The sequence below is a fragment of the Lutjanus erythropterus genome, chromosome 18, assembly GCF_056507025.1.
Source record: "Lutjanus erythropterus isolate fLutEry1 chromosome 18, fLutEry1.hap2, whole genome shotgun sequence".
Classification (NCBI taxonomy): Eukaryota; Metazoa; Chordata; class Actinopteri; order Lutjaniformes; family Lutjanidae; genus Lutjanus; species Lutjanus erythropterus.
In genome coordinates this window covers 36,461,605-36,489,158 of record NC_139334.1, presented here as the reverse complement: position 1 = coordinate 36,489,158, position 27,554 = coordinate 36,461,605, and the positions used below count along the sequence as shown (strand labels likewise).

The 27,554-nt window shown below is 38.4% G+C and overlaps 1 protein-coding gene across 1 annotated transcript in view; it reads left to right on the top strand.

Moving 5' to 3' along the window:
• The window catches only part of LOC146311411 (protein phosphatase 1 regulatory subunit 37), a 97,803-nt gene extending 74,039 nt beyond the window's left edge, over positions 1 to 23,764 (top strand). The window contains exon 9 of the mRNA XM_084743011.1: positions 21,912 to 23,764. Coding sequence (XP_084599137.1) covers positions 21,912 to 22,064 — 153 coding nt within the window. The 3' untranslated portion in view covers positions 22,065 to 23,764. The remainder of the gene's footprint in view (positions 1 to 21,911) is intronic.
• Positions 23,765 to 27,554: the final 3,790 nt, after the last annotated feature.

The window sequence follows — 27,554 nt, the reverse complement described above, 5'->3', positions numbered from 1 at the left end:
AGTATCCCCAAAACTCTGCAACTCACACCAAACCGGTAAAGATGGATAAACAGTACTACAGGCAAGAGGAAAAATGTGTATTTTTGATTTTGGGGTGAACTGTCCCTTTAAAATGAGCTTCATTTTTACCAGCCACAATAAAAGTGAAGATTAATGGATCAATCATTATAATAAGTAATATAATATATATATATATATATATATGATTGTGAAGTATATTCTTACTTTTAGTACATTAAGTATAATTTGATAGTAATCTTAAGGATTTTGAATTCAGAGTTTTAACTTGTAACAGTGTTTTTACACAGTAGTATTGATACTTTTATCTCCTGGTCTATTTGGACCCGCTCTGATTCCCCATTTGGATTGGATTCCTTTTCATTTTATTAATTTCTGGATTTGTGGAAATCCATTTAAGAATTTTGGACCCCACATCCTCAGGAGGCTGGAGGTTCACTGTTTATGAACTGTGTGAACCAGATCCTGCATGATGACCATGTAGAAGATCCCTGTGTCAAAGACCGTACCATTTTTTAAGTGAAGTTATAATGTTCATCTTTGGGCTGTCACCATATTAACTTCTCGCCACACAATGATCGTGGCCAAAATAATTCATGAGAACAATATTATGCAGATATCTCTAGAAAATCTGAATGCTACAGTCAAATTCATCTTTTTACTTTACTTATTGTGTATTTTCTGTCTTTTTTGGTAAATGAATTACACTCAAAATAGAGTTCAGGTGGAGAGAGAGTCTGTGAACATAAATGTTTGCAAGAGGTGCATTTACACTTAATGGATAGTGAAAAGATTGACTGGATTATTTACACAGGTTTATAATATGTATATTATTGAGATGATGTCATTGGTAGATTTTTTTTTATCACAGTTATTGTCATATAACAACACTCCTATTTCACATTTCACATGTTTAATTTGTTAAAAAGGAGTTTTCCTCTTTTTTTTTGTCACTGTCAACAAATCTCTGGTACATTCTGACCTCCTCATCTGTCTGTGGCTCTCAGCTTCAAGCCCACTGCTTCCTTATGAAAACACAAATCTTCAAAACAGCTCAAAAATGTATTTTATTTATTTATTTATTTATTTATTCATTAAGTATCAGTATTTTCACACTAAATCACTACAGGCCAATGTAGTTTACTCAAACAGGAGGAAATAGTGCATTTATTGGGGACTATTTTCAGCAGCGGATTAATCCACATTTTGGTTTGAGTATTTGGGGCAACAGGATGTGTGTGTGGGACTGAGTCCTCATAAACCACAGTGTGTGTGTTCATGCTAATGAGGGAACTCGTCAGCCAGTGTAACACTGTGGTTCACTGATGTGTTTTTAATAGTTTTTGGACAAAAATAGAGCTCTTTGGCACAGAGAAATAATAGATATCAGTGTTTTTGGGAGGGTCAAAAGGGGCCACTAAGGTAGGATAATCCAGGCATGTCAGACCTTTTATTGATTTATCAGTAATTATGAATATCTCAAATTCAGTGTACACAAATATCTTGAAATACCTTGAAATACTTTTACATTTATTTAATGTATAAATAAAGATTCTTCATGACAGTCAGTCAGGTCTCATCTCAGTCTCACCTGGAATTTCAGGATTAAGACAAAGAAAAACAATCATTTTCATCTCTCCTACAGTTCAGAGAAAAAATCTGCTAAATTAAAGCATTTTAAATAAGATTGGGTCATGTTTCAGTTCATACGTGAAAGTAATAATTAGGTATTTCTTGTCATATCTTGTCAATTAAAAATGAATTTTGATTCAGTCTGTCCTGAACACAACACTATTCTGCACACTTAAACTCCCCAGTGAGCTGGTGTCAGTGTGAGAAACACAACTGTCATCTTATGTATCATTTATTTGTTCTATTCATATCCAGATATCCATTAAAATATCTATATATGTATCAATATTTTTTTCCTGATGAATCAGTTTCTCAGCTCTGTACGTTACCTCGACATCAACGAGGCTGCGAGCCAAACTGCTGTGGATAAATTCAAATGCTAGACTGGTAGAATCTATTCCCTGAACATCTGCACATGAAGTCAAGTTTCTGTAGAAGACTGCAGCACAAAAACACAACGATTTAACAAAAGACAGAGCACGCTCAAAAATCTAATGGTAATAAAGAGCCTGTTGAATCAGTTAAGATATAAAATCTACTCAGCGTAGTTTGCTGCAAATGTGTGTTTCTGTGTATACAGGCTTCACACAGCAGTTATAAAGTGTCTCATATTCAGCCTCCTGTTTTTACTCCTGTGACTTTAATTTTGCCTCTTTGCTTTTTTAATCGTCTCTCTTCTAGTGAAACACAATAAAATTATCTAGAGCTGCAACAATTACTTGATTACTTGTCATCTATTAAATTAATAGCCAAATATTTTGATAGCCAATTAATTATTTTGAGTCCTTTTTTTTCTTTCTTTTTTGTAAATGTCCAAATTCTTTTCTTCTTCTCAGATGTGAAAATGTTGTGATTTCTTGGGTTGTGGACAAAACAAGACATTTGTGGACAACGTCTTGGGCTTTGAGGAAACACTGATCAACGTTTTTTCACCATTTTCTGACATTTTATAAATAACAGATTAATTGATAATGAAAAGTAGTTGCAGCCCCATAATTATCAAATCATAACTTCCTGAATATGTTGCAGTTGTAATTAGCTGAAAAACATCCCAACATGTAGAGCAGCAGACTGCAGTGAAGGCTGATAACAGTGCATGTGTATGTTAAAACGGAGCATGGCACCACCTCCCACCCATGAAACAGCAGGCATCATTTTCATAATTGTTGTAATGAATACTCCAGCTCTGGAATCAGTTGTATTATTTTTGTGTTTTCATAGGCCGCATTAAATGTGTTTGTGCCACATGTGATGCTGCAGTGCAAAATCAAAGTCATTTTTTGGATTTTTTGGCTGCAAAATAACAAGAACATAATAAAAAAAGTGACACTTTTCACACTTTAAAATTGCACTTTAACACAATTGATCTTAATTTGCTCAACAATCACATTGAAAAATATAATTTAGTTGTAGTGAGTTTACGTTCACGTGTTTATCTCTTATTTAAAGATCACCCAGCTGGATTAATTCTAATGGATTTCTTTTTTTGTCTCTTGTACCCCCTGCATTGTCAAAACTTCACAGTCAAACGCCTCAAATACAACATAGCTTTGTTTCTCACTGATGAACATGAAAACATATTCTCTCATCTGACACACACACACACACACACACAGAGAGACAGAGGGAGCAGAGATTTGGTATACAACAGTGACATCTTCAGTTGGACTGATGGAAGGCTGCAGAGGACAGAGACGTGGCAGAGGAGGAACAATAGAAGAGCGTCTGTCAGTCTGTCTGTGTGTCTGTCCATGCTGGTAATTACTGCCATTTATAGGTAGAGAAAAGGGCTGAGTGAATGTGCTCAAAGTGCATTCATTAACATTTACTCAGCGTTATTCCACCTCCACTGAATCACAGAGTGAGTCGTCAGTTTGTTGTACAGTACGAGCTGTTCAAGTGTCCTGATGGAGGAAAGCAGCTGACTGAAATGATGCTGTTCCGTTCAGTCTGTGACGATGATGGTGGCTGGACTGCAGAACATTAAACCACATCAGGATAAGCAGGTCAGACTGTTGTTCTCTGCTCTAGAGAAACATACTGGAGCCTCCTCAGCTGGGTGTTCAACCGCTAGACTTTCTTGGTCCTGACCAACAACCCAATCACAGTGTCCAGGAGGGCTGTCGCCATAGACCAGTATTGATGATGACTGCGATATTAAAAATGATGAAATATTTATTTTGTGTAAATAATCCATCTTGACCTGCTGTTACAGTTGTGGTTACAGACTCTCTCCACCTCCCCTCACTATTTTTTTGAGTGTAATTTATTCTCCAAAAAGAGTGAAAACTTTTTTTCAGATTTTTTGTAGATATCGTGATAAAATCGTTACTGGTTTTGTACATTTTGACAAGTTTTGTTTCTTCTTTTTTTGAGGATTTTTGGACTTAATAAGGTGCAAACTAACAAGATAATAATAAGAAAAGTACCTAAAATTGCACATTAAAACAATTTATCTTAATTTGTTCAACAATCAAAATCAAATATGTGATTTATTCGTATTGAGTTTACATTCATGCATTTACCTCTTATTTAAAGATCACCAGCTTTACTGATACATGGAAAGAAAGAGCTGTAATTTCAAATTATTTCTCTTTTACCCCACATCATCCCACTCATCAGTGAATGACTGCATTATGACTCTAAAGACATATTACCAGGGCTGCAAATTGTTTTCATTGTCGATTAATCTGTCTATTATTTGTATTATTTGTTATTTATTTGTTTTATTATTATCTTGATTGTTTGGTCCATAAAATATTGAAAAGTATCAGTGTTTCTCAAAGTCCAAGATGATGTCCTCAAATGTCTTGTTTTGTCCACAACCCAAAGATATTCAGTTTACTGTCACAGGAGTAAAGAAACCAGGAAATATTCACATTTAAGAAGCTGAAATCTGAGAAAGTAGTTTTTGTTTTTTGTTTTTGTTTTTTTTGTTTTTTTCAAATTACAAAAACGACTCAAGCCCATGAATTGATTTTCAAAACAGTATGCAATAATAATAATCTATTAACCAATAATTGCAGCTGTAAATATCTCTCATTAAGGCATTGAAAATTATTGGTTTGATATTTAAACTGAAATAAAGAATGTCACATTACTGCTACACAGAAAGGTCAAAGGTCAGGGAGTCTTTGTTTTGGACAGATTCAGTCTGAGACACTGACGTGTCCTGCAGCCCAGATCTGCTTTGTGATACTCAGCCCTGCTGTAAATGATCACTGTATTCAACCTCTTCTATTTAACATGTATAGTGGTGTTATAAATATAATAAATGGAATACAAACACTATAATGTAGCTGTAAGTGATAAATAATGTATTTGTCCCCATATGAAGCATCTTTATCTGGTGCATAACATACTGTATAATGAATGCTGGATAACACAACATAACACAGTGTGAATTGTTTTTAATTATTATTATAAACTCATAAGTCTTTATGCATATTAAATGTATAGTTATTTAGTTTTAAACTTGTGTGTGAATTAATTTTATGGTTACTAATGCTTTACACTGTTAATGTGTGTAATCATATATAATGCTTAACTGTGTTATCAAGTATTCATTAACTGTACACTAAACTAATTATGGATGCTTCATAGGAGAAGTTATAATCATTCCTTAACACACAAATAAACTCTTTAAAAAATGTGTATATGTTTGCTTATAACTGCATTGACCTCTGGCCTGTTAGCTTGACAGTCTTGACACTGCTGATATCCAGATTTGTTTTGGACATTTTAAACATCAAGCACTTTCCTCTTGAAAGAAATTCATACAACATATTTAAAAAAAAATAAATGATCCTTTTCCATCATGAATGTACAAATTATCATGGACTCAACCAAAGTGTTTATTTTTGTTTATTAGATTGAGTGAAACACTGAAACTTAACCCAATCAGAATCTGGGAGGCAGTTTTAATCAGTTGTATTTAAGAAAAACATGTGATCAGTTTCTCATAAACTGCTCTGCAAAACCTGACAAAACAATTTTTTGCTTTGCGTATTTTGTTTACTTAATATGTACAAACTGTGCAATTATCTTTAGTGTCAATTAATATTTTATTTAAAGACTTTTCCACCCTGAGGAGACGCAAAAACCGGGGTAAAAAAACAAAGAGAAAATCCTGGAATTGACGAGAAATGTATCATATGTGAGTCAGTAAATGTGTTGGCTGAGGAAACACTGAGCCGCTGCAGAAATTAATAACTTACACACCTCCAAATTTAAAGCACTCGCATTGTTGATCAGCCTCAACAATATGACTTAAAAAAAGGACACAATACGCCACTCGCATAACACTTGAAACTGGCATCTGAGATGTCATTTACATATATTAGCATATAAAGTAATTGGCACAGATGCCAAGGAAGCAGCCGCAAACAGATTAATTGTCATCGAGCAGTCGTGGTGACATAGTTAAAAATGAGCTCCTTTTAAGGCACCAATTATCAGAGAATTTCCAAAGTAACCTTTTTTCATCAGCGCTTCCCTTCCCCACTGTTGTCGCCTCGAACACACACACACACACACACACACACACACACACACAGTGGAAGACAGACATGTAATATGCATAGTATCAGCATCCTAAATGTATAAATATTGTAAATAGCTGTCTGTCGTCTTTCAAGTTGTGCCTTTGAAATCAGGCCGTGCCGCATCCCGCTCTGAAAACGAGCACATGTGCCTTTGTTTAGCCCGAGACGAGAACAAACGGCGAATTCTCACACACACTCATTGTGAGAATCCGTAATGAATTTTCACAGATAGAAATAAGAATGCCTCTGCTGGGGCTTCCATATGCTGTTTTCTTCTCTTTTTTCTTTTTTCATGAACACATTTTAATGCTCTGTGAGCCCCGGTTTAGGCACAGGTATTGTTATGCTTTGTGCGTGTGTGTGTGTGTGTGTGTGTGTGTGAGTGTGTGTAAATGTTAAAATTGATCCGCCTCTGAACCTGCACATGTTCACATTTGACAAAGAGCATCTTCTTCCCTCTCCAGCGCTTCATCTCTTCAAAATAAGACTTTGTGTCAACATTTTAAAAGCCCACGTCCTCGTGCATCTGACCCTGCTGACCCATCAGTGTGTCTCACTGTCCGTCCTGTCCTGTTCTGTCCTGTCCTGAGCCAGCCTAACAGATTGTGTCTTTTCTCCCTGCTAATAATAATTGGATGGTGGCTCCATTTGCGAGCTTGTCTTTGGGAATGCAGGTAACAAATGAGCTAGTTTAAGCTGCCTGCACCTCAGAGAGCTTTAAACGCTCGTCCCCGGCAGCCGCCGCGCAGCCATCTTGACTAATGCTGAGACGACAGACAGACAGAGAGGGAGGCTGAGGCTGAGGTTCAGACTGATCCCACGTGGAAACATCAGGCGGCAGAGTTTCCACATCACAACCTCCTGAATGTGTCGCTGCTGAAATTGGGGTTCAATCTACAGAAGACATACCTGACATGTCAGTATATTTTGGCAAATATTAAATATTTTAACAAGCAGATAAACACCTAAAAGAACTTACCAGTTTCATTTTAAAGCACAATCCATGATTAAATGCTTAAAATGTATTAGAGCTGCAACAATTAATGGATTATTCAACAATTACTAAATTAATCACATACTATTTTGATAATCTTTTAATCAGCTTGAGTAATTTTTTAAGAAAAAAGTTTTTGAAAATCTCTGATTTCAGTGTCTTAAATGTGAATATTTTCTGGTTTCTCTAATTCTCTCTGACAATAAACTGAATATCTTTGGACTGTGGACAAAGCAAGACATTTCAGGACGTCATCTTGGACTTTGGGAAACACTGATCAACATTTTTCACCATTTCCTGAAATTTTATGAACCAAACATTTAATTGATTAATCAAGAAAATAAACAGCAGATTAATCATGGATGAAAATAATCTTTAGTTGCAGCCTTAAAATGTATGAAATTCACTAAACTCAGTATTTAAAATTCTTTCATGAAAGCTGTTTTACTGTTTATATTCAACGACATGAACATGAGGACACTAGTTGTCTTCTGCTGCCATCTTGTTGTCTGTCTTGATCAGTCCTCTGCTTCCTTCCTTCCTTGCATTTTCTTTTTTTTCATTTTACCCATGTGTCCTTGCTCACTATGAATTGTAGCCACCTCTCATGTGTTGTGCTGATATCATTTTTTGGCAGTGGTGGAAAGTAACAAATTAGATTTACTCAAGTAATTTTTAAGATGCTGCTGCTTCCATTTTTTGCAGCTTCAAATTTCCACTTCACCACATCTCAGAGGACAATACTGTACTTTTTACTTCACTACATTTATTTGACAGCTTTAGGTACTTTAGCTGAAACAAATAATCAGCTTCTAAAATATGATGCGCTGTTGTCGATCGATCTTCCCAGTTTTATGTTTAAGTAGTTAAGATTAGCCTCACCACAAGCAGGTACAAACTGCTGCACATGACTGCATCAGTACTGATCATCCATATGTGGGATAACTGATACCAATAAGATAACAGATATTTTCTCATTTTTGTATTTTAAAAAGAAGTTCAACCTGTAGTTGAAGTGAGCAGAGATAAATGATTTAATAAATCATAATCATTATCATCATTTTTTTAATCAAAATCTTCACATAGTGATCATAGGCTTTTTTTATTTTACTGAGGAATTCAAATTTAATCCTTTGAGATAATGATCAAATCGCATGTTATAGCTTATTTATTGGAAATAATTTTATTATTAGAGTAATAAGTAATAATTATATTTTCAATTAGCAGGACAATGATTTATTTATGAATCCAGATGTCTAATGAGTAGTTTCACTTTTGATACTTTCAGTATTGTTAAACAATTAATAATTTCAGTCACTTTTTAATCAAAAATGTAAAACATTCGCTGCTTCCATCTATTTAAATGTACAGATTCACTGCTTGTCTTGATCAAGATTTATGATTTATTATTATATGACGTTTTTATGACAGTGAATGAAAAGTTTGGGGGTTTGGACTGTTGTTTGGACAGAAGAAGACATTTGAAGACGTCACATTGGGCTCTAGGAGATTGTGATGAGCACTTTGACATTTTATAGACTAAATGATTAATCAATTAATTGTGTGAATAATCTGCCAATGAATCAGTAATGAAAGTCAGCATTAGTTGGAGCCCCACATGTAAGAGTATGTAAGGTGGTGGAGTTCCGCTGAACTGTCTTATGTATATTTATTGTTGACTTTATAAGATATTTTATGGTGTCTTTTTAACTTTTATTTGACCAGGGACAACACCGTTTAACTCTGCCTCATTTATAGCTGATCACTAGTTGTCCCTGTTGAATAAACTACTCAAATAAAATGAAAATTAAAGAAAGAAATAAGCTGCAGCCCCATGAGCACAATTCAGCACACTAGACTGAAACCTGCTGTCACTTCAAAACTGTTTGTCCTTTTCCTTTAATGCAAGGACTAACATGAGACAACAACTGAAGTTATTTGTCTGTGGATGCTGTCAAAGGACAAGTCTGATGATGATCCGTATTTTCCTAGTCAACAAAGCCCACGTGCAGACTAACACCAACATGTATTGTGTGTATAAAAAGCCTGATTTTATTCCTCTGAGTCCTCTGAGCTCCAGTTTTGTCCAAAAACTATTAAAACACATCAGAGAGCCACAATGCTGCACAGTCTGACATGTTCCTTCATCACCAGGAACACACACACTGGAGTTTGACTCAATTCCATACACACTGTCTCACTGCCCCAAATACTCATCATGTGGAAAAATCCACCACTGAAAATAGTCCCTAAAAATGCACTATTTCCTCCTGTTTGAGTTTGTTTTTTAAACAAACATACAGATTAACACATAGTTGGTTTTTGGTTGATTCATGAGATTTGTTGACAATAACAGAAATAAAATCAGATTTTCTTTTAAAGCAGGTTTTGAAGTCAGTTTAGTCGTATTTAGTTTTCTCTTCCTAATCATCTCGCAGTCCCTTGCAGGGTCACAGCCCCCACATTGGTAACTGCTATAAGGGACATTGTATTCTGCATCTGATTGGTTGAGCAACACAATTGACCTCAAATTTGTATGATGGATTAAACCTGGACACTCTATTTGTATATTGGGAACCAGCACATTCTGTGTTAGCCATCAAAGATGTCTGTTAGCCCTGGCTGAAATATAATAATAGAAAGCACACACACACACACACACACACACACACACACACACACACACACACACACACACACACACACCCAGAGAGACCAGTCAATTGGAGCCCTTGACACTCACATTAGAATTTTGACATGGCAGAAAATGGAGGAGAATGTGAAGAAAGAAGTAATTGTGTGGTGACAAAAAAGGAGTTCCCCCTGGCACCGAGTCGGGAAACAAGACTTTGTTTGGATTTCCAGCCCTGACAGAAGGTGTGGAAGTGTGTGTGTGTTTATATATATATATGTGTGTGTGTGTGTGTGTGTGTCTGCCCTGATGTTGCAGAAGCAGCCATTGAAATTGTTCACACACACACACACACAGTGTTTTTTTGCATGCATGAGTACCTGTGCAGTGCTGCACTTCAGCACACGTTTACATGTACATGTGTGTGTTCGTGTGTGTGTGTGTGTATGTGTGTGTGCGCACTCCCATGTGTGTTTATATTCCTTAATGACTTTCTAATTCAGGGCCAGCAGGAACCTGCCTTTATCTCTATTAGTTTAGTAGCAGGGCAAACAAAGAGAATCTGTGGCCGTGGCAGCGAGCCAGAGGAAGACTCAGCCGTAAAAGCACTTGTCCATCTGCGTCTCCTCCTCCTCCTCCTCCCACACTCTTATTCCTCCTCTCTGGGTGTGAAACGCTCTCCTCCTCTCCGTCGGTGGAGGGAGAAAAAAAAACATCTTGATTCGAGACTCAGCAGTCCGCTTACTCAATCTCGAGGTATTGATTGTGCGGAGTGTGTATCGGGGGAAGGAGTGTGTGTGTTTGTCAAATCAGTAAATTAGTTTTTCTTTGCTCAAAGTCTGGCACCTATATTCCATGTAGTCACAAAATATATTAAGGCATGGCACTCCCATGAGATGTACAGTGATTTTACACATCAAAATGCACAAGAAGGACTCAGTAAAATCTGATTAATTAGCATGTCTGTTAAAGAACATGGTGGAACATTCAGCACATGAACAGTAACTGGACAGTGTCAGACATGCTTCTTGATGTTTTTTGTATATTTTTATTACAAGCTGCACAACTGGGTTAAAAGGCTGAAATGCTTGGAACAAAACTCTCAGATTCTTCAATGGATCGTGATAAATGTAATTCTGATTCACTGTAAAGACAATATAATTAAGAATAATGAATGAAAATGAAAATTTAAAATATGTAAAAAGAGAAAACTCAAGAGACAGTGGAGCTCTTGAATACAGCTCAATAACGGTTTAGATCAGAGATTCTCAACCTTTTTCCTTAATTGGTCCTTTTCTTATAATAGAGTAAACTTAAATATGGATGTTTCATATAATATTCAGAGTGTAACAATAAGAACAACTCATAAACTGTACAATGAACTGCAGGAAGTTTGTGTAAAAGGAGCAGTTTGGATGAATTTGGAGCAGATTCTTTCCTGTGAATGTTGCATTAGACAGTTTTCCAGATATTTTAGTAAACTTTTTATACAATCTAAAGTATGTATGGTTTTCTTTTTATTTTTAACAAACAAACATATTTATTAGACTTGACAAATTCAGAGTGTTCTTCTCCCTGACTCTTGGCCATTGTTCTATTAGCTCTTTGAACTTTCCTAATGCAGAATGAGTCTGTTTAGCAGACGGTGAAGACTCTGGCCTCACCGTGTTCTTTTCCTGTGAGATTGTCATATATAATAATCTAAACTTTAAAAATTATTTAGTTTAGTTTTCTTCACAGAAATAATTGAATGCAGTGATATAGACCAGGGCTGCACAGTTAATTGCAATATTATCAAAATTACAATATGGCCAAGTGCAATATCCAAACCACAGAACCAGAATCAAAGTGCAAGTTTTTGAAAAAAGACAAATTTGAGAAAACATCATTACAATGAGGCACTGTAGTGCTTGTACATCTCTCTCTCAATCTTGTAGTTTTTATTTGATGTAAAAATAAAAATCATTTCAACTAATCATGTCCCAATTAGAATTTCTGTCAAAATAATATTGTGTAGCTCTAATAGACTGTGTATTTTTTCTTATATATTACTTTGTGTTTTTTGTTGTTGTTGTTGTTGTTTTTTTCAAATCTGCTTTCCATATCTAAATTTTACAAAAAAAACATTTTTACTGATGAGAAAAAGGCAAATTAGACAAAATTAATACTGAAAAATATAATGATTTAAAGTTATAACCAATCTGGTGTCTTGTTAGTTATGTTTCTCAGTTATGTTTCTCAGTAATGTAGACCTACCTTACACACAAGTCACACAAGAGACAGATTTATTACTGATAAGAAGATCATTGATTGTTGACTGTTGTCAGCTACACTGCAGTCACAGTGAGTCAGTGACTACAGTGATACTGAAACAAACATTTTACAAGTAAGATACAACTATTAAATTACATTTCAGTGATCTCGAATTTAAGTATTTTCATTTGAAATTTAGCAGTATATTTATTATATCTTTTTAATTTTTTTTTTTCATTTCAGATAGATTTAGAGATTCCTTAGTGTACCACTAGAGGGAGCTCAAGTACCAGCAGTTCTTCTACTACCATAGTTAAAGAATCTAGGACTTAAAGAATAAGGTTGGTGATAAACCAGCGCAGCAGGAGCCACCAAGGGCTTCCTAAATATAAATATATTAAGGAAAAAATCACAGAACATTACAATCATTATAAAATTGTTTTTTTATATATATATTGCATTTTGACTTTCTCTGTTTTTACTTTTTCATGGTCAATATTGGACACTTTTATCTCTCTGTCGCTCTCTAAAAATCCTGCAAATGAAAAAGAAAAATCACATGACCTGTTCAGACTCGTGTCAACACTAAGACCTGAACCTGTGTGAGGAGTCGCACACAACAAACAGGTAGTGAACTGCTGCATTAGTGTGTCTCTCACTACTTTCTGACTGACTGTAGCTCTCAGCTCTGAGCTGCTTTTCTCCTGCTGAAGATGTGAACATTTAAAAACAGCTCACAGATATATCATTTCTTTTTTTTAAGATTTCCTAAAACAGCTGCTGACTGTACGTTTTGGCAAAAGTTAAACGGAAGGAAAGAGTGCGTTTTTGGGGGACTATTTTCAGTGGCGGATTAATCCACATTTTGTGCTGTAGTTGATATTTGGGGCAGCAGAACAGTGTGAGTGGGACTGAGTAAAAAATGTACAGTGTGTGTGTTGATGGTAGTGAAGGAACATGTCAGACAGTCTAACAGTGTGACTCATTCATGTGTTTTTAATAGTTTCTGGACAACACAGTGTGTGATCAGGCTTTGATACACACAGTACCTGTTAGTAGATCACTCATTCTTGAGAACTGGGAAAAACCTGTATTTTGAGGAGCTTTTGATTTTTATTGTACTGGAAAATATCTTTTAAAAGATCAAATTCTTGGCTATTAAAACTGGCCCCAACCACCGAGTGGTTACAATTTTTTATTGAATGGAATTTTATTGAATGGAGTTTTTAAACCATAATTCTTATTTAGCTTTGATTTAGAGTGTTGGTATAAAATGTAGAATATTACCAGATTTGTTCTCCAAGTGCTTTATTATAATTAAAGTTAACATAGGGCATGAAATCTAACACATAAATGATCATTTTACAGAGCAACCTAACCTCTGACCTCTAGAGCTGAAGCACCCTGGGGCTCCTTCCTCAGGGGGGGAGGGCAGCTTGTTCCTTTGTGTTCACCTTGTCAGCCTCATTATATGGCATATGCTCCTCACCGCTACAACAGCCGCTCGCTATATGTTGACTGTGTGGTTGTTTTGTGCCGGAGCACTGCCAAAATGATCCCATGTGACTGTGGAGACAGGCTGACATGCAGCGCTGCGCTCTGATGTACGGGGCTCTCAACACTACATGTGCACATGGACGTGCAAAAAGAAGTAGTCCACCAAGTTTCCAGGAGAGCAGAGGGAGCTCCTCCACCATCCTCCTCCTCTTCCTCCTCCTCCTCCTCCTCCTCCTCCTTCAGTCCTTCCCTTTCTCCTCAGGACATGCTGCCTTTGAACAATGAATGAGTTGTGGAGAGGGAGCGACAACAGCTGTACCTCCTCTCTGTGGAGGTATGGAAGGGTTATGAGAGTGTTTACCAGCTATCACTGATGTCATATGATGACAGGTATAATTTAATTCACAATACAGTGCATGTGGTGCAACTTCACCTCCCGCCCCCCCAGGTTCAACATTCAACTGAAGAGTTAAGGACAGGGTTAGAGTTAGGCATGTAAAGGGGTTTTCACACTGCACTTAGCTCCAGCCAAAGAGAGCTATAAGCCCCAGGCCAAGAGCTTTCACACTGGCACAATCATGGAACAATCCAAAGTGCACTAACCCTGACTTCAGCCTGCAGGGTTATCCCCTGAAAATCGACTAAACCCAGGGCTAAAAGCTGCCAGTGTGAAACAGGGCTAAATATTAGAGGAAGAAGATAATCAGGTTAACACCTGTGTGTTTACAGAGGCTTATACCCAGAGCTAGAAGAAGGCCAGTGTGAATCATATAGCCCTGGGCTTAGCCTAACCCTGTGTGCCTGAAAAGGGGATAAGTTATCCCAGGTTTAACTCTTAGCCCAGGACTAAGGATATATAGTGTGACAAGCCTGTAAGACTTGTGTCAAGGCTGCAGTTACACTTCTGAAAATAAAATAGAAAGTGAATTGCGCAATAAGAACAAAAATCTGTTTTACAGAATGAATAAATAAATGAGAGATGATGGATTAATTGCTCGTCAATTAAAGGCAGTGCACATCCAGCTTTTAAAATGTTCAATATCAAATTTTGTCATCATACACATACACTTTGTTTCTAAGTGGATTGATGCACTGTATACAATTCTGTGTGCAAAATACACAAAACGAGTTCTTTTAGTTTAGTTTATTTGCACATTATACTGTATATACATATAAAAAGGATAATAAAAATAATAAATAAAATAAAATAAATTAAAAAAGGCTGGTGAATAACTCCCTGATATAAATGATAATGCTCATACTTCAAAGTGTCAAGACTAAATAAATGAGATCCAAAAAGTGCTACAAATCTTTTTGAACAGTGATAATGTAGCTGTTGATTGTAATGATGAAGGTAGATTGTTCCAAAGAGACGCTCCTCTGTATTTCAACATGTATTGATTAAAGGATGTCGACAATGGAAAGTGCACGGCAATTCATGAGTTAGATTTAGATAGTTATACATAAATACACAAGTCTGGTTTATGTTCACATTACAAATTGATAGCAGTTTGTATTTTCTGAAAAGAGGAGCATATGAATTGGATCTTTGAGCAAAGCTAATCATTCTAAAGAAATTCTTTTAGATTAGCAAATCTTGTTGAAGAAAGGCATACTTTGTTTTGGAAGGCAGAGAAACTTCTTAAAAAGAGTGCAATCACACCTAAAGGCTCATATCTTCAAGTTCATCAATAAAATGACAGTTCACTCCGTAATGGAAAACATATTTTGCCCCTGGCCTGTAGTGCTATTTATCCACCTAGATTTTTTTTTTTTGGTGTGAGTTGCAGTGTTTCAGAGATATCGGCCATAGATATATCTGCCTTCTCTCAAATATAATGGGACTAAATCACAACGTGGCAAAGGTTCAAAACCAGTGTCTCTTTCCAGAAATCATGACCTGGTTGCTCAAGATAATCCACGACCTTGTTGTGGATTCCTTGTTGAAACTACTTCACTTCTAGAAGAAAAAAATAGATTCTAAAGTAGTACTACTTTAGATTCAGTAGATTCTACTGCAGACAGACAGTAGCAGGATTATGCCCACAAGTTGGGATGGCTCCATGCCACTTTTTCTTGTCAGATACTGATGTCACAACTTTGATAGATGAGACTAGTGTTTCCCAAACACTGTGCTGTGAAAACCACTGCTTCAGGCTTATGGATCGTACCTGATTGTGCTATTTTTCCCTAAGATATCTGATCCAGTGATTTTGGACAGTATTGGACCGCACTGTAAAGACAAAAAAGTTGGGAAAACTCAAAGTTTTAAGGCAAGAGAGTACAATATATTTTTTTTCTTTATGTTTTCAGCCCATCTCAAATTCTAAAACTTTTAAAAAGTTTTACCAACTACTGATCTAAAAGAAAGAAAAGTTAGTTATCTCAACTAAAGATTATAGGTCAGCAAAAGTTTGAGCTGGGCTCAAAACTATTGCAGTGCACTACCTTGAATTTTTAAGTCATTGCAACTATTTTTTACAGTGCATATTGATACTGAGTATCAGATTGATGCATCCCTATCCACAAGTGGCATTATGGGAAAAGGGCCAATTCTAACATGTAGTAAACTGCTATCTAGAGAAGAACCCCCACTGTTACCCACAGCTGTGGACCGTAGATGGACTGAAAATCAGGCCCATAGAGCGTGAGCACTGCAGTCTTCTGTCTCAGCTGTTTTTCATTTCATATTTCACTCACAAACACTTGTTTTATAATGAGTGTGTGGAGGAAAACATGCTTCTGGGCTCCAGCAAGTCACATGATGAGCAGAAAACTACCTCACAGACACAGATCCAGCATCCCAACAAGCTTAGAATATAAGTTTGAAGTGAGGTGACATTCACCACTGTACCTGTGTGAATGTATAAATCAGCTGTTCTGAGTTTTGTCTTGTATCTGTGTGTGTTTATACAGATACACAGCAGTGTGTGTGTGTGTGTGTGTGTGTGTGTGTGTGTGTGTGTGTGTGTGTGTGTGTGTTCCTGAGTCTCTGTTGACCTCTTTGGGTCCTGTGTATGGTGTCACTGGAATCCCTCTCTCTCTCTCCAGAAGGCAGTGGCTGGGACCTCTGACCTCTAACCACAACACACACACGGACACACACACTCAGACACACACACACAGACAAACCTCTTCCACCGGCAGAAGGTTGCATTGCTGTTCTCCACATGCCCGCCTCTCACCCATCCAACCCCCCACACCTCCTCCTCCTCCTCCTCATCCTCCACCTCCTCACCTACCCCCGGTGTTGGCAAAGGCATCTGTGTGTGTGTGTGTGTGTGTGTGTGTGTGTGTGTCAGGCGGGCTGCTGCGTGGTGAGCATGCCCTCTGTCATTCACGCAGAGCAGCCCTGTCCAACTGTCACTTCCTGACAGGCCGATAATCAATCTCTTTATTAACTGCTCTGCTGCAGACCGCCGCCATGAGGGGAGGAGGCTGGGAGGAGGGGGAGGAGGAGGAGGAGGTGAACAGAAAGGGAGGAGGGAGGAGAAAGAAAAGAGCATGCTGTGGCTTTGAAAGTTTATTTGATGGTAAGGAAAAGGCAGCTGGTTTTATGGTTTTTACTTTTATTTTGGAAGGTTATCACAGTTAATGAAAATTTGAGGCTATACAAGCCACTGAGATATGGATTCAGTGCACACTTTTAAAATGCAGTATTTTGTCCTTTTTTGCTTTTAATTTCATGTCTTTAAGTTGTCATATTGTTCGTTGTTGTTCTAAATCCAAGGACAGCCGATTGTAAAGCTGTGGTCCTGCTAATGACCTCTACATGGTGGCTGTAAAGTCACACTATGTTTCTCCTTTTAAAAGTCCCACAGTCAGATGACAATGTTGTGAAGACAATATCCGTGATCCACAGATCCACAAAAACAACTGAGAACACTGTAGTATGCATGTCAGGCCAGTAGTTGGCAACTTTGTCATGAAACACCACAGAATAACACCATGCACCCGAGTATAGATAAATACTTTGTGAGATGTTTGCTAACACATTTGCCACACCACTTTTTTTTTTTTCAACAGGTAGTCATTTCATGTCACATTATTCAGTCTAACATTGGATTTTTGTTTACCTGATTTGGTTTTACCCAGAATTCACACCACAAACATAGATTTTTATGGGTCAACATTTACTCTGGTAGCTGTTGTTTGAAGAAATAAGCATTTCCCCAACACTTTTTATTTAAATGTTAAGATTAATGTATTTACAGTGTTGAACTACAATATTTTTCAAGATGTCCTCTTACCTAAATGACAGAACACAAAACATATAGAAGTGCTGGTCAGAACCAGTACTAGCGACAGGCTTGAACCTTACATTGGTTATGTAAATCAAGTGATGTTAAATGTGAAATGGCATCTGGAAGTGACATCAGAGCAGAAGTCTGGGTTTGACCACAGATCGGCACTGAGATTACAGACTTACTGATCCAACACCCTCCACCTAATTAGCTTCTAGAATCATCTGGGCCACCCCAATAATTTCACACATGTATGATATTTACCATTTAAAATTTGGATGGTTACGTCAGTACACAAGTGAAAGAGAGGTGTTGCCAAGCAACAGTAAACTCCAGTCCTTGTGGCTCACATGAGTTTGCATTCTACTGTTGACAGATATTAAAACTATTCTAATCTCACCTCCAGGTCTTACTGAAGAATAGACGCCACATATTGACCGCATTTCCCCAAACATTTTCTCATCCAGGCTTGTTTGTTAACTTCTGCTTTTATTATTTCTCACTGCAAAGCATTACTGCAGCGAGTTGTTCCACTGCATCGGTCTCCATTTTTTTACGTCTGCTTCCAAACGAAATCAAGCCAGATCACGTTTCTCATGAAATCACACAAGATCACATTCTTCATGAAATCAGATCACGCTCGCACTGGCACAATAACCTTGTTGATATCCTGTGATGTGTGGTGTGCCATTGTTTTCAAATCTTGTAGTGTGTGGGTGTTTGAGATCAGAGAGAGGAGGATCTGTTAAGTTTCTCCTGATGTGTGTGATGCAACCAGATGTTAAAACCTGTTATTGTTTTAAAACACCTGTAGTGTGGGGCAACTTTAAAGAACTTCAAACTTCAAAGAACTCAGTGTTGATTTTTGGTTTCACAGGAGACATGAACCCCAGCCTTCTGGGTTTAAGTGTTCAAACCCACCCATCCACCCCAGCCTCCTTCCTTACTACGGCCACTAGAGGTCACCACCTAACAATAATATGAGTCGTAATAAGCAGCTTGTACAGATGATCTATACATCTGTTTTTGCTGCAGTTTTTAATACCATGTTTATTTCATTCACAGTTATTTTTGTTGCCATTTTATGGCTCTGGCACAGAAAGTTGATGTCCCCTTTTAATCCCACCTACAAAACACTGATTGTTGTACATAAACACAAAACAACGAATAGTGAGTTCAACCATTTGAATAGCTGAACAAATCAGAGATATGAGTGATGTTTGGAGCTAAAAGAGGCTAAAAAGCTGAGTTGGGTGATAATCCCAAGACCGACCCCTTTCACACTGAATGATCTGTTAATATAGAAAATATTTATTAGTACAGCATTAAAGAAAAATATGCTTCAGGGTGTTTTCTTGATTGACAGGTGCTTCAGTGATGGTGCTGCTTGTTTATCACACTTCAGGTCCACTCAGGCTTCTGTCCCTTTGCATTTTTGACAACCATACATGGATCTTTATGAAAATCACTGGACTTGGTGTCATTATCTATTTGCGTGTGTTTGAAGAGACAAAGCTGAGAGTGATGACAGAGAGAATCTGGCTGGAGCTGCCGTCCAGACCTGCTGCTGCTGCTGTTGCTTTTTGGGATGCTGGGCTTTCCTGACAGCATCACACCCGTCATCACAGCGATAATTTATGAGGCGGGAAAGTGCATCAGTGATTCTGGCGACCAGCAGCTAGCCAGGAGTCAGCACACTGCCTGTCTGCTGCTCTGTCCTTTCATTCTCCACCCTTTCATTTGGTTCTTCTGTCACTTTTCCGCTCGCCTCTTCTGTTTATCCTCCTGTCCACATTTAGCTTGGCAAAATTCTACAGCAACTTTTAAATTTTTGGGATGTTTGGAATAACTGGGAGTACACTTACAACCATGAGCCACATTCTGTCAAGCTTGCCCAAAGGAAGTCTGGGAAACCTCTAACTGAAGAGCATTGAATGAAGCAGGTTGATGGAAGAGGGTGAGGTCAGGCCTGTGCAGTATACCGGTTCATACCGAAAACCGGTCTTTATTTTCATTATGAATGAATTTTTCATAAACCACCATACCAGTGAACAGCCCAAACAATGTCTGGAACGTGTGCAGTGGGAAAGTGTTTCAGCGGGGACCCATTTCACTGCTGCACACCAACACCACAGGCGTGCTTGCTCTAGGGATGTTCCTGGTGACTAATTTCCCTGTCTATTTAGACTAGTTGAGTAGTCTAACACTAAGAAAACACTCAGAAAGCAGTTAAAATTTAGCATTATTTATTAATTTATACGTTTGATTATATAGTCGTCCCCGCCATGTGATGGTAACCATACTTTGAAGGGGTCATGCTTTTACCTGTGTCTGGACATGAAAAAAAAAACATGATACAGTCCTTATGACAGTAAAATGGGCTATTTAAAGCAAATCAACTGCAGCGATTCTTACCTCATTAGAAGAAAATGTGGGCAAGAACACTGTTGCATGGAAAAAAAAATACTATCAAATACAGTGAAACCGATATGAGTTTTAAAAAAAAACCTGATAAGAAAATTTTGTCATACCACCCAGCCCTAGGTGAGGTGATAAAATAAGTTTGTTGCTGTCACCTTTAGTCCCAGGAACTACTTTTCAAGGAACTAAAAGGTTCCTTCAGCCTGTTGTTGTCTATGTTTCCACCACAGTCAAAAGACCTGCAAAGATTCTACAAATTAGTCCGCTAACATTTAAAAAAGTTGTTTTACATATCATTTTTATGTGTGACTATACAACAGTGAGTATTTGTCTTTGTCCTGAGCATTAATATTCAATAAGCCTTGGACTTCATCATTGGCCCATCTGTTGTATGATTTCCTCTATAATTCCATGCTTGTAGTGTCTGCGGCTGCAGGTTATTAAAAATGGTGACTGAAGTAAAATGCTACAAGTAGTGTACCAGTTAGAAACGTTCAGTGAACTTTTGGAAAGTACTATCCCCCTCATCAGGGACTTTTTGGGGGTTAAAATGTCCCTGGAACTTCTTAAGTTCCTCCAAAGGTTCCTAGTCTTTGGGAAAAGTTCCTGTGGTGGAAACACAGCTTTAATAGTTTAGTTTGGGACAAAGTAACATCTGAAAAACAAGTCAGACAATTTTTAACATGGATGCACCAGATAGACTTTTTACTCTCCCAGTGCCTGTTGTAAAATCTCTACTCAAGGTATCGTTCCATATTGAGGAAGGATCAATGCCAGATTTAAAATCTACACCACACAAGGACTTATCTTGTTGGTGCTGAGAGGTGTTAAAGTGAAGTTGGGCTCTGGTGCTTTCTTTCTGATCAGTTATGTACAACATGCATGTCATGAAAGATGGTCTAGGCCAGTTTGAAGTTACACAACATCAGGTGACTTACCTCACCCAAACCATGATCTTTTCCTAAACCTAACCAAGTTATTCTGGTGCCTAAACTTAACCAAACTGCCACAGTTAAAAAGACTTTCTGGCAGTGTCTTATGCAGATGCTAAAAGTTACCTTGTGTATCAGTCTGAGACACCGAGCGGCGTAACAAAGACGTAACATTTGGCGGCCTGGGATGAGAACAGGTTGAAAACAAGAGGCCGAAGATTCTTGTAGAGCCATTAAGCAGTGACACTGCTGTCAGTGTTTCTGTTATGATAGAAATCTGTGGTTTGGACAATAATTTCTATAGAGAGGCAAAGTCATGCCTCTTCTGGCACCTAACTTTGGAAAAAATATGAACCATAGTTTATGACTAGAGACAATTTGAACTGTGCCACAAATTACACATATGATATGAAGCTGAGACGTAGACTGATCCCTGAACAACAGACAAATTTGTTGTTCACTGGACAACAGTTGCATTTTACAGTTTTCCCTGGTCAGGGGAGCTTCTTTGTGAAAAGAATTATACAAATCAACATTTTCTCGTCACTCTTTATTAAAACAAACAAATGTAAGCCCTGTTTGTTTGATATCTGTCACATGTAGTTGTGTTTCATTTGTATGTGTATATGAAAGGGTTCTCACAAGTTTCTAAGGCATGTTGTTAACCCTGATGCTTCTGGTAGATGTTAATGTCTCCGTATTTGTGTGTACTTGTGTGTGTGTGTGTGTGTGTGTGATCCACAGGACGAGTTCCTGATGGAGACTCAGACGAGGCTTCAGTCAGAGATCATCCAGCGCTGCCTCGCCAACGCCAGCCACTCCCACCTCGCCACAGAAACCTCTGAGATGTTACCCACCGAGGCTGACGGACGAGCTGACAGCATGACTACAGCCTGAGCTTTCACACACACAAACACACACACACACAGAGGAGGAAAAAGGCTAACCTTGTACAGATCACCTCAGAAAGCACTCATGGATTTAGTCACACAGACGCCGTGTCCCAGTGTCCCAAACCCAAACAGCTGACTAGCAGATATATGCGAATAATAATTCTATCGCAAATAATGATAACCATAAAACTCCAAATCCGGGTAATAAAGGCGGAGTAGAGCTCCCTAATGAAACGCCGGCCTCCCCGCTGCTTCCTGCCTAATGTTCCCGCCGAGCCGCTCGCCACTTTCCATAAAGCAATTTTGCAAGCCCACTTCAAACGTGAATCACCTAGAAATGAAGAGAACTGCCCCCCCACCCCCACCCCTCTGAACTCCCCCACCATCAACTCCTCCTCTCCCTACAACACTCACACTACACCTCCAAGTGTGTGCGTGTCTGTGTCTGTGTGTCTGTGTTGCAAATCCCTGTTTGCTTGTGTTCCATCATCACTTAATGTTCACAGTGATGCATTGCGGGACACTCCTCAGAGGTGTGTGTGTGTGTGTGTGTGTGTGGGGATGTAGCGTCATTACTCTGACATTGGTAGCAGCCGTGGACTCAGCCAAGTTCCATCTGCATTAATCAGCTGAGAAGCAGAGGCAGGCAGACGTTCAACAGCAACACAATGTGAAACAATTGAGCGGGGTGCATGCAGCTACAATAACAGAGTCTGTCTGTCAGGACGTCTGCATGTTTCTACAAACTGCTGTAAAAGCAGGAGAGCAGGCTGGGTTTTCTGCAGGTCGGCTTCATGTTGTCCATCCAGTAAACTGCTGGCTGGCCTTTCTTATTCACATACCACACCAAGTCTGAGTTCTTCAGCTTGGCAAGTTGAACAGAGATCAAACTGAGAACAACAGTACACACTTGACATAATAGCATTATTGTTCAGGCTCAGGAGATTACACATACCATTTACAATTTCATTTAGTAGATGCTTTTATCCCAAGCAATGCACACTATGTCTGAGAGCTAATACACACATCCTACACCTCATCCCTGTAATAAACTCCACCAGTTACAGCTGTGGATTTTTGTCTTATTGTAGTGAAACAGCAGCATATTCCTATCCAGTTATTGGACTTTATTGAGCGATACGGTCATAAGAGAAATATAGCACCTTTAGGAATAGTGTGGTGTGTAATGTGTGTATGGCGTGTGTGATAGATATAGTGAGGGAGAGGGAGCATCCAGCTGAGAGTGACGGAGGAGCAGAGGAAGAGGTTGCAGTAAGTTGTCACTCTGGCAGTAAATGTACAGTTCAAGTGACACTAAGTCACTTGTGTGATGGAAAAAAGCAGTTCTTCTAAACAAATCATACTTTTTAGAAAATAGTTGCTGAAAACGTGAAAAGACTTGAGAATTATGTAGCACTGAATTGTGGAGCTAGACTGTTAAACTTTTGTTCACAATTTCTGTGTTCAGGATTTTTTGGGTGGACTTTAAACATAGTTTGGTGACGTCCCGGAGCCTTGGTCCCTCAACACTATTTAAGCCCCATGAACCGACACATGAACGGCATGGCTTCCCCCTCCCCTCACTCTCCCTGACAGTCAGTTACAAACGTACCTACAGCGACTCTCTCAGTCCAAATCAGTCCAGCAGTTCACTTCAGCTCACTTCAGTTCCAACAACCTGACACAGAAGAAAAAAAATACCATCCTGTCACCGTCCTCTGGCTCTGGTGGCTCAAACATGTCTTGACATGTCCAATAAAGCTGAAAGACGGAGCGACCATGTTTCAGGTGGTTTTCAGGTCCTAGTGGTGTTGGACACTGAGACAGCGGAGCGGACACACCCCCAGGGTTTTTGAGACCTAATTAAACATAATTAGTGATTTTTTTAATCATTCAAATTTGGCTGGGTGGTTAATAACACATGTTTCTATGGTGTGAAAAACACAGAAGACACATTTATTGTCAATAAACGCTGCAGCTTTTCACGACCAAGAAACTGCTGGAAAAGTGATGTGGGTCAGTCCCAAAGTAAGCTGAGCAGAAAGGTTAAAGATAGCAGTAACTTTGTTCCTATAACTTCAGCCCCAGTGCGATCATATCCCTCTCAGAAACTTTGTGATCCAGACTTGACCTGCAGTGTCTTTTGGAGACTTTTTTGAAAATAAATCATCATCATAAATCCAGCACTGAATGTCTGAATGCATCATTATTTATTCATTTTTCTGTGTTGAAAGTAGTTAGTGTTCATTACATTACATTACATACATTAGCATGTTGTTAGCTATCCATTGGCAACCCCATGATGCCTTGGGTTGAGTCTGTTGACCAGTCAGAGGCTGTATTCCTGACTTGTCATGTGTGTCAGCTCTGAATGTATTGTCCAACTGAGTTACATGAGATTGACCCTTCTAGGACGGCAACTAATGATTATTTTCATAGCCAATTAATTGATCAATTGTTTTCTTGATTAATTAATTAATAGTTGTTTAGTTTATAAAATCAAAAATGGTGAAAAATGTTGACCAGTGTTTCCTGAATTCTAAGGTGACGTTCTCCAATGTCTTGTTTGGTTCAAAGATACTCATTTCACTGTCATATAAAACTTAATGAGCCTGTTACTTTTAAGAAGCTGGAATTAGAGACTTTTCAACTCTCCTCTTTAAAAACAACTCAAACCAATTAATTGATCATCAGAATTGTTGGCAGTCAATTAATCAATTAATTGTTTCAGCTCTAGGCCCTCCAAAATAAATGATGCGATTATCATCACAGGTCAGCAAAACTTTTTAAAATTTATTTAAAAACTTAAGACTTTGAGTTGGGTTCAAAACTGAAAATCTAATGCAGTGTGTTGCCTTGAAATTTTAAGTTGTCTCAGCTATTTATTTTTCTACAGTGTATAAGGCAAAATCACTGACTGTAAGGCAGGTGCAATCAGTTCAGATTTATTGATCACTGGTGCTTAAGTTAAGAATTTTCTTCTCAGAAGCTGCTGAAACCAGGTTTTTATGCTCACTATCATTTATGAATCAAACTCAAGTGCGGCATCGGAAACAATCTTAAGAGTTCAAGTACAAATCTAAGAACATTTCTACTGGTGTGAGCAGATTAAGTGGACCTGTGTGCTGTCATCTGCTGTGCTGGATGTGACAGCATCAGTTTGGTCTTTCTCATGACTGATACATCCACAGCAGCCTGTTCTGCCTCTCTCCTCTTCCTTCTCCTCCTCCTCCTACTGTGAAAGATCCAGTGATTGACAGATGAGATCAGACGAGTGGATTTAGCAGGGGAGATCTCTGCCTTCCCTCCATGGATCTGAGATTCACACCCAGTGCACCCGTACATAACCCCCCACCCACACACATACACGTACACACACACACACACACACACACACACACACATACATCCACAGTTCAGACAGATGACACTCCACTGCCCCCAAGCCAATGTGGGAGGTGGGTGTGATTTTTCTGTGTGTGTGTAAGCAGACTGACAGCAGCGTGTGGCTGCCTCCCCCCATTCCCCACCCCCAACTTCACCTGGTGTTTCAGCACCTTGTCTTCATCCACCTCCTCTTCCTCCTCGACCTCCTCCATCATAACCCATGTGGCCATGGCGGCCTCCCAACCTCCCTCTCCTCCAGCCAAAGTGGCCCCAGGACTGGTTTCCAAACCCAAACCCGAGCCCACCGATTGGACCCCCCCCTCCCTGAAGCCTGGCTGCTCTGAACCTGATCCAGTCCTCATGGCAGAGGCAGAGGAGGCAGATGCCTGGGCAGTGGGAGTAGGGCAGCGTCCATGACAGGACCAGGACTACTTTATCATACTTAGGAAGGAGTGAGGGCAAGGCATGAATATCAGCACACACACACACACACACACACACACACACACACACACACACACACACACACACACACACACACACACACACACACTAATACAAAGTGAGAATAAAGCAACCAGCATCCACATACATATGTAAAAATGTAGGCCTGTGTAGTGTGAGCTTCACTTTCTTGTGCTCATACTAATTTTTGAACTGTATTATTAATGAGGAGAGTTTAATTAAAGCAAGCAAGAGGCTTCATCCTCACAGAATATTCAAGTGTCAGATAGAGGGAACATCATGAAAATTCTCCAAAATGGGAAGGGTTCATCCTCATGGAAGCATGAATGAAATGCAACCTGTAAAGTGTAGTATTTCATTTGTATGATGATCATGCTGGAGGACAGACAACAGCTAACCAAAAACCAGAGGTGGCAAAAGTACACACTATCTGTACTCAAGTACAAGTACAGATACTTAAGCCTGAACAGATACTGTAAAAAAAAGTAAAAGTAGAAGCACTGATTCAGCTTTTTTTTAAAGTGAAACAGTACAGGCTCTGAATTGTACTCAGAGTATGAAAGTAAAAGTTCATCTTCTGAAGGACATTTCTACTGACTGTTTCTGTGTAAAGTGAACAGCTTTTCTCCACAGTCATACTTCATTTTCCTCTTGTGATTTTCTGTTGCGTCTTTCATCTAGTTTTTGTCTTTTTTCTGTTTTTTACATTGTTTTTTTCTTGTTACATCATGTTAAGTCATTTCAAATTGTCATGTCTTTTTCGTCTTGTGTCTTTTATGTAATTTTCGTCCTGTTATGTATTGTTTGCTCTTTTAGTTGTTTTTGTCTTATGTCTTTCATCTTGTTATGTGTTTTGTATTTTCATCTAATTCCGTTTTTATTTTTATTTTTATTTTTTGCTGTTTACATCTTGCACTGAAACTAAAGTAATGATCCTGTAATGAGTAGAAAGTACAGATATTTGTGTCAAAATGTAGGGAGTAAAAGTGAAAAGTTGTCAAAAAAGAAATACCTTAGTAAAGTAAAGGTACCTGAAGTAGTTGTACTTAGTTACTTCCAGTCTCTCTCAAAAACATTAGATTTTATTTTATTTAGGGACCATAAATATCAACAGTACATTAGTGGAAATCTGGCCATGATCTTTCATGATGTTGAATCATGGTGAAGGGAAAAGTGTGGCCTGATGTTGATCAGAACCATTAGGACTCATCATTTGAGAACCATGAATATCCAGCCTGGTGTCACTCCCAACCAGTCAAATACACCAGCTTGGTCAGTGGCCCTTCACTTCAGACTAGGACACTGTAGATAGTTCTAATAATTTTGCAACATCCAGGTAGACTATCAAAATAAAGGCACACAAATGACTTGGTTCGGTTTAGGAAAAGATCATGGTTTAGACTAGATTTAGATTAGATTTGTCAGGCAAGTTCATATATGTAACTTATGTACCTTGTATAGCATGTGTACATTACAGTACATAGCACAACCACCCCAAATAACTGCTACACTCTGAGAAATAAAACTCACTCATGGTTCAACTTGTTCTCAACAGACACACTACGTACACATTACAAAAAGTATCATATATACATTTGCATTTTGAAACATAAAACAGCCAGTTTAACAATCTACTCAGTCC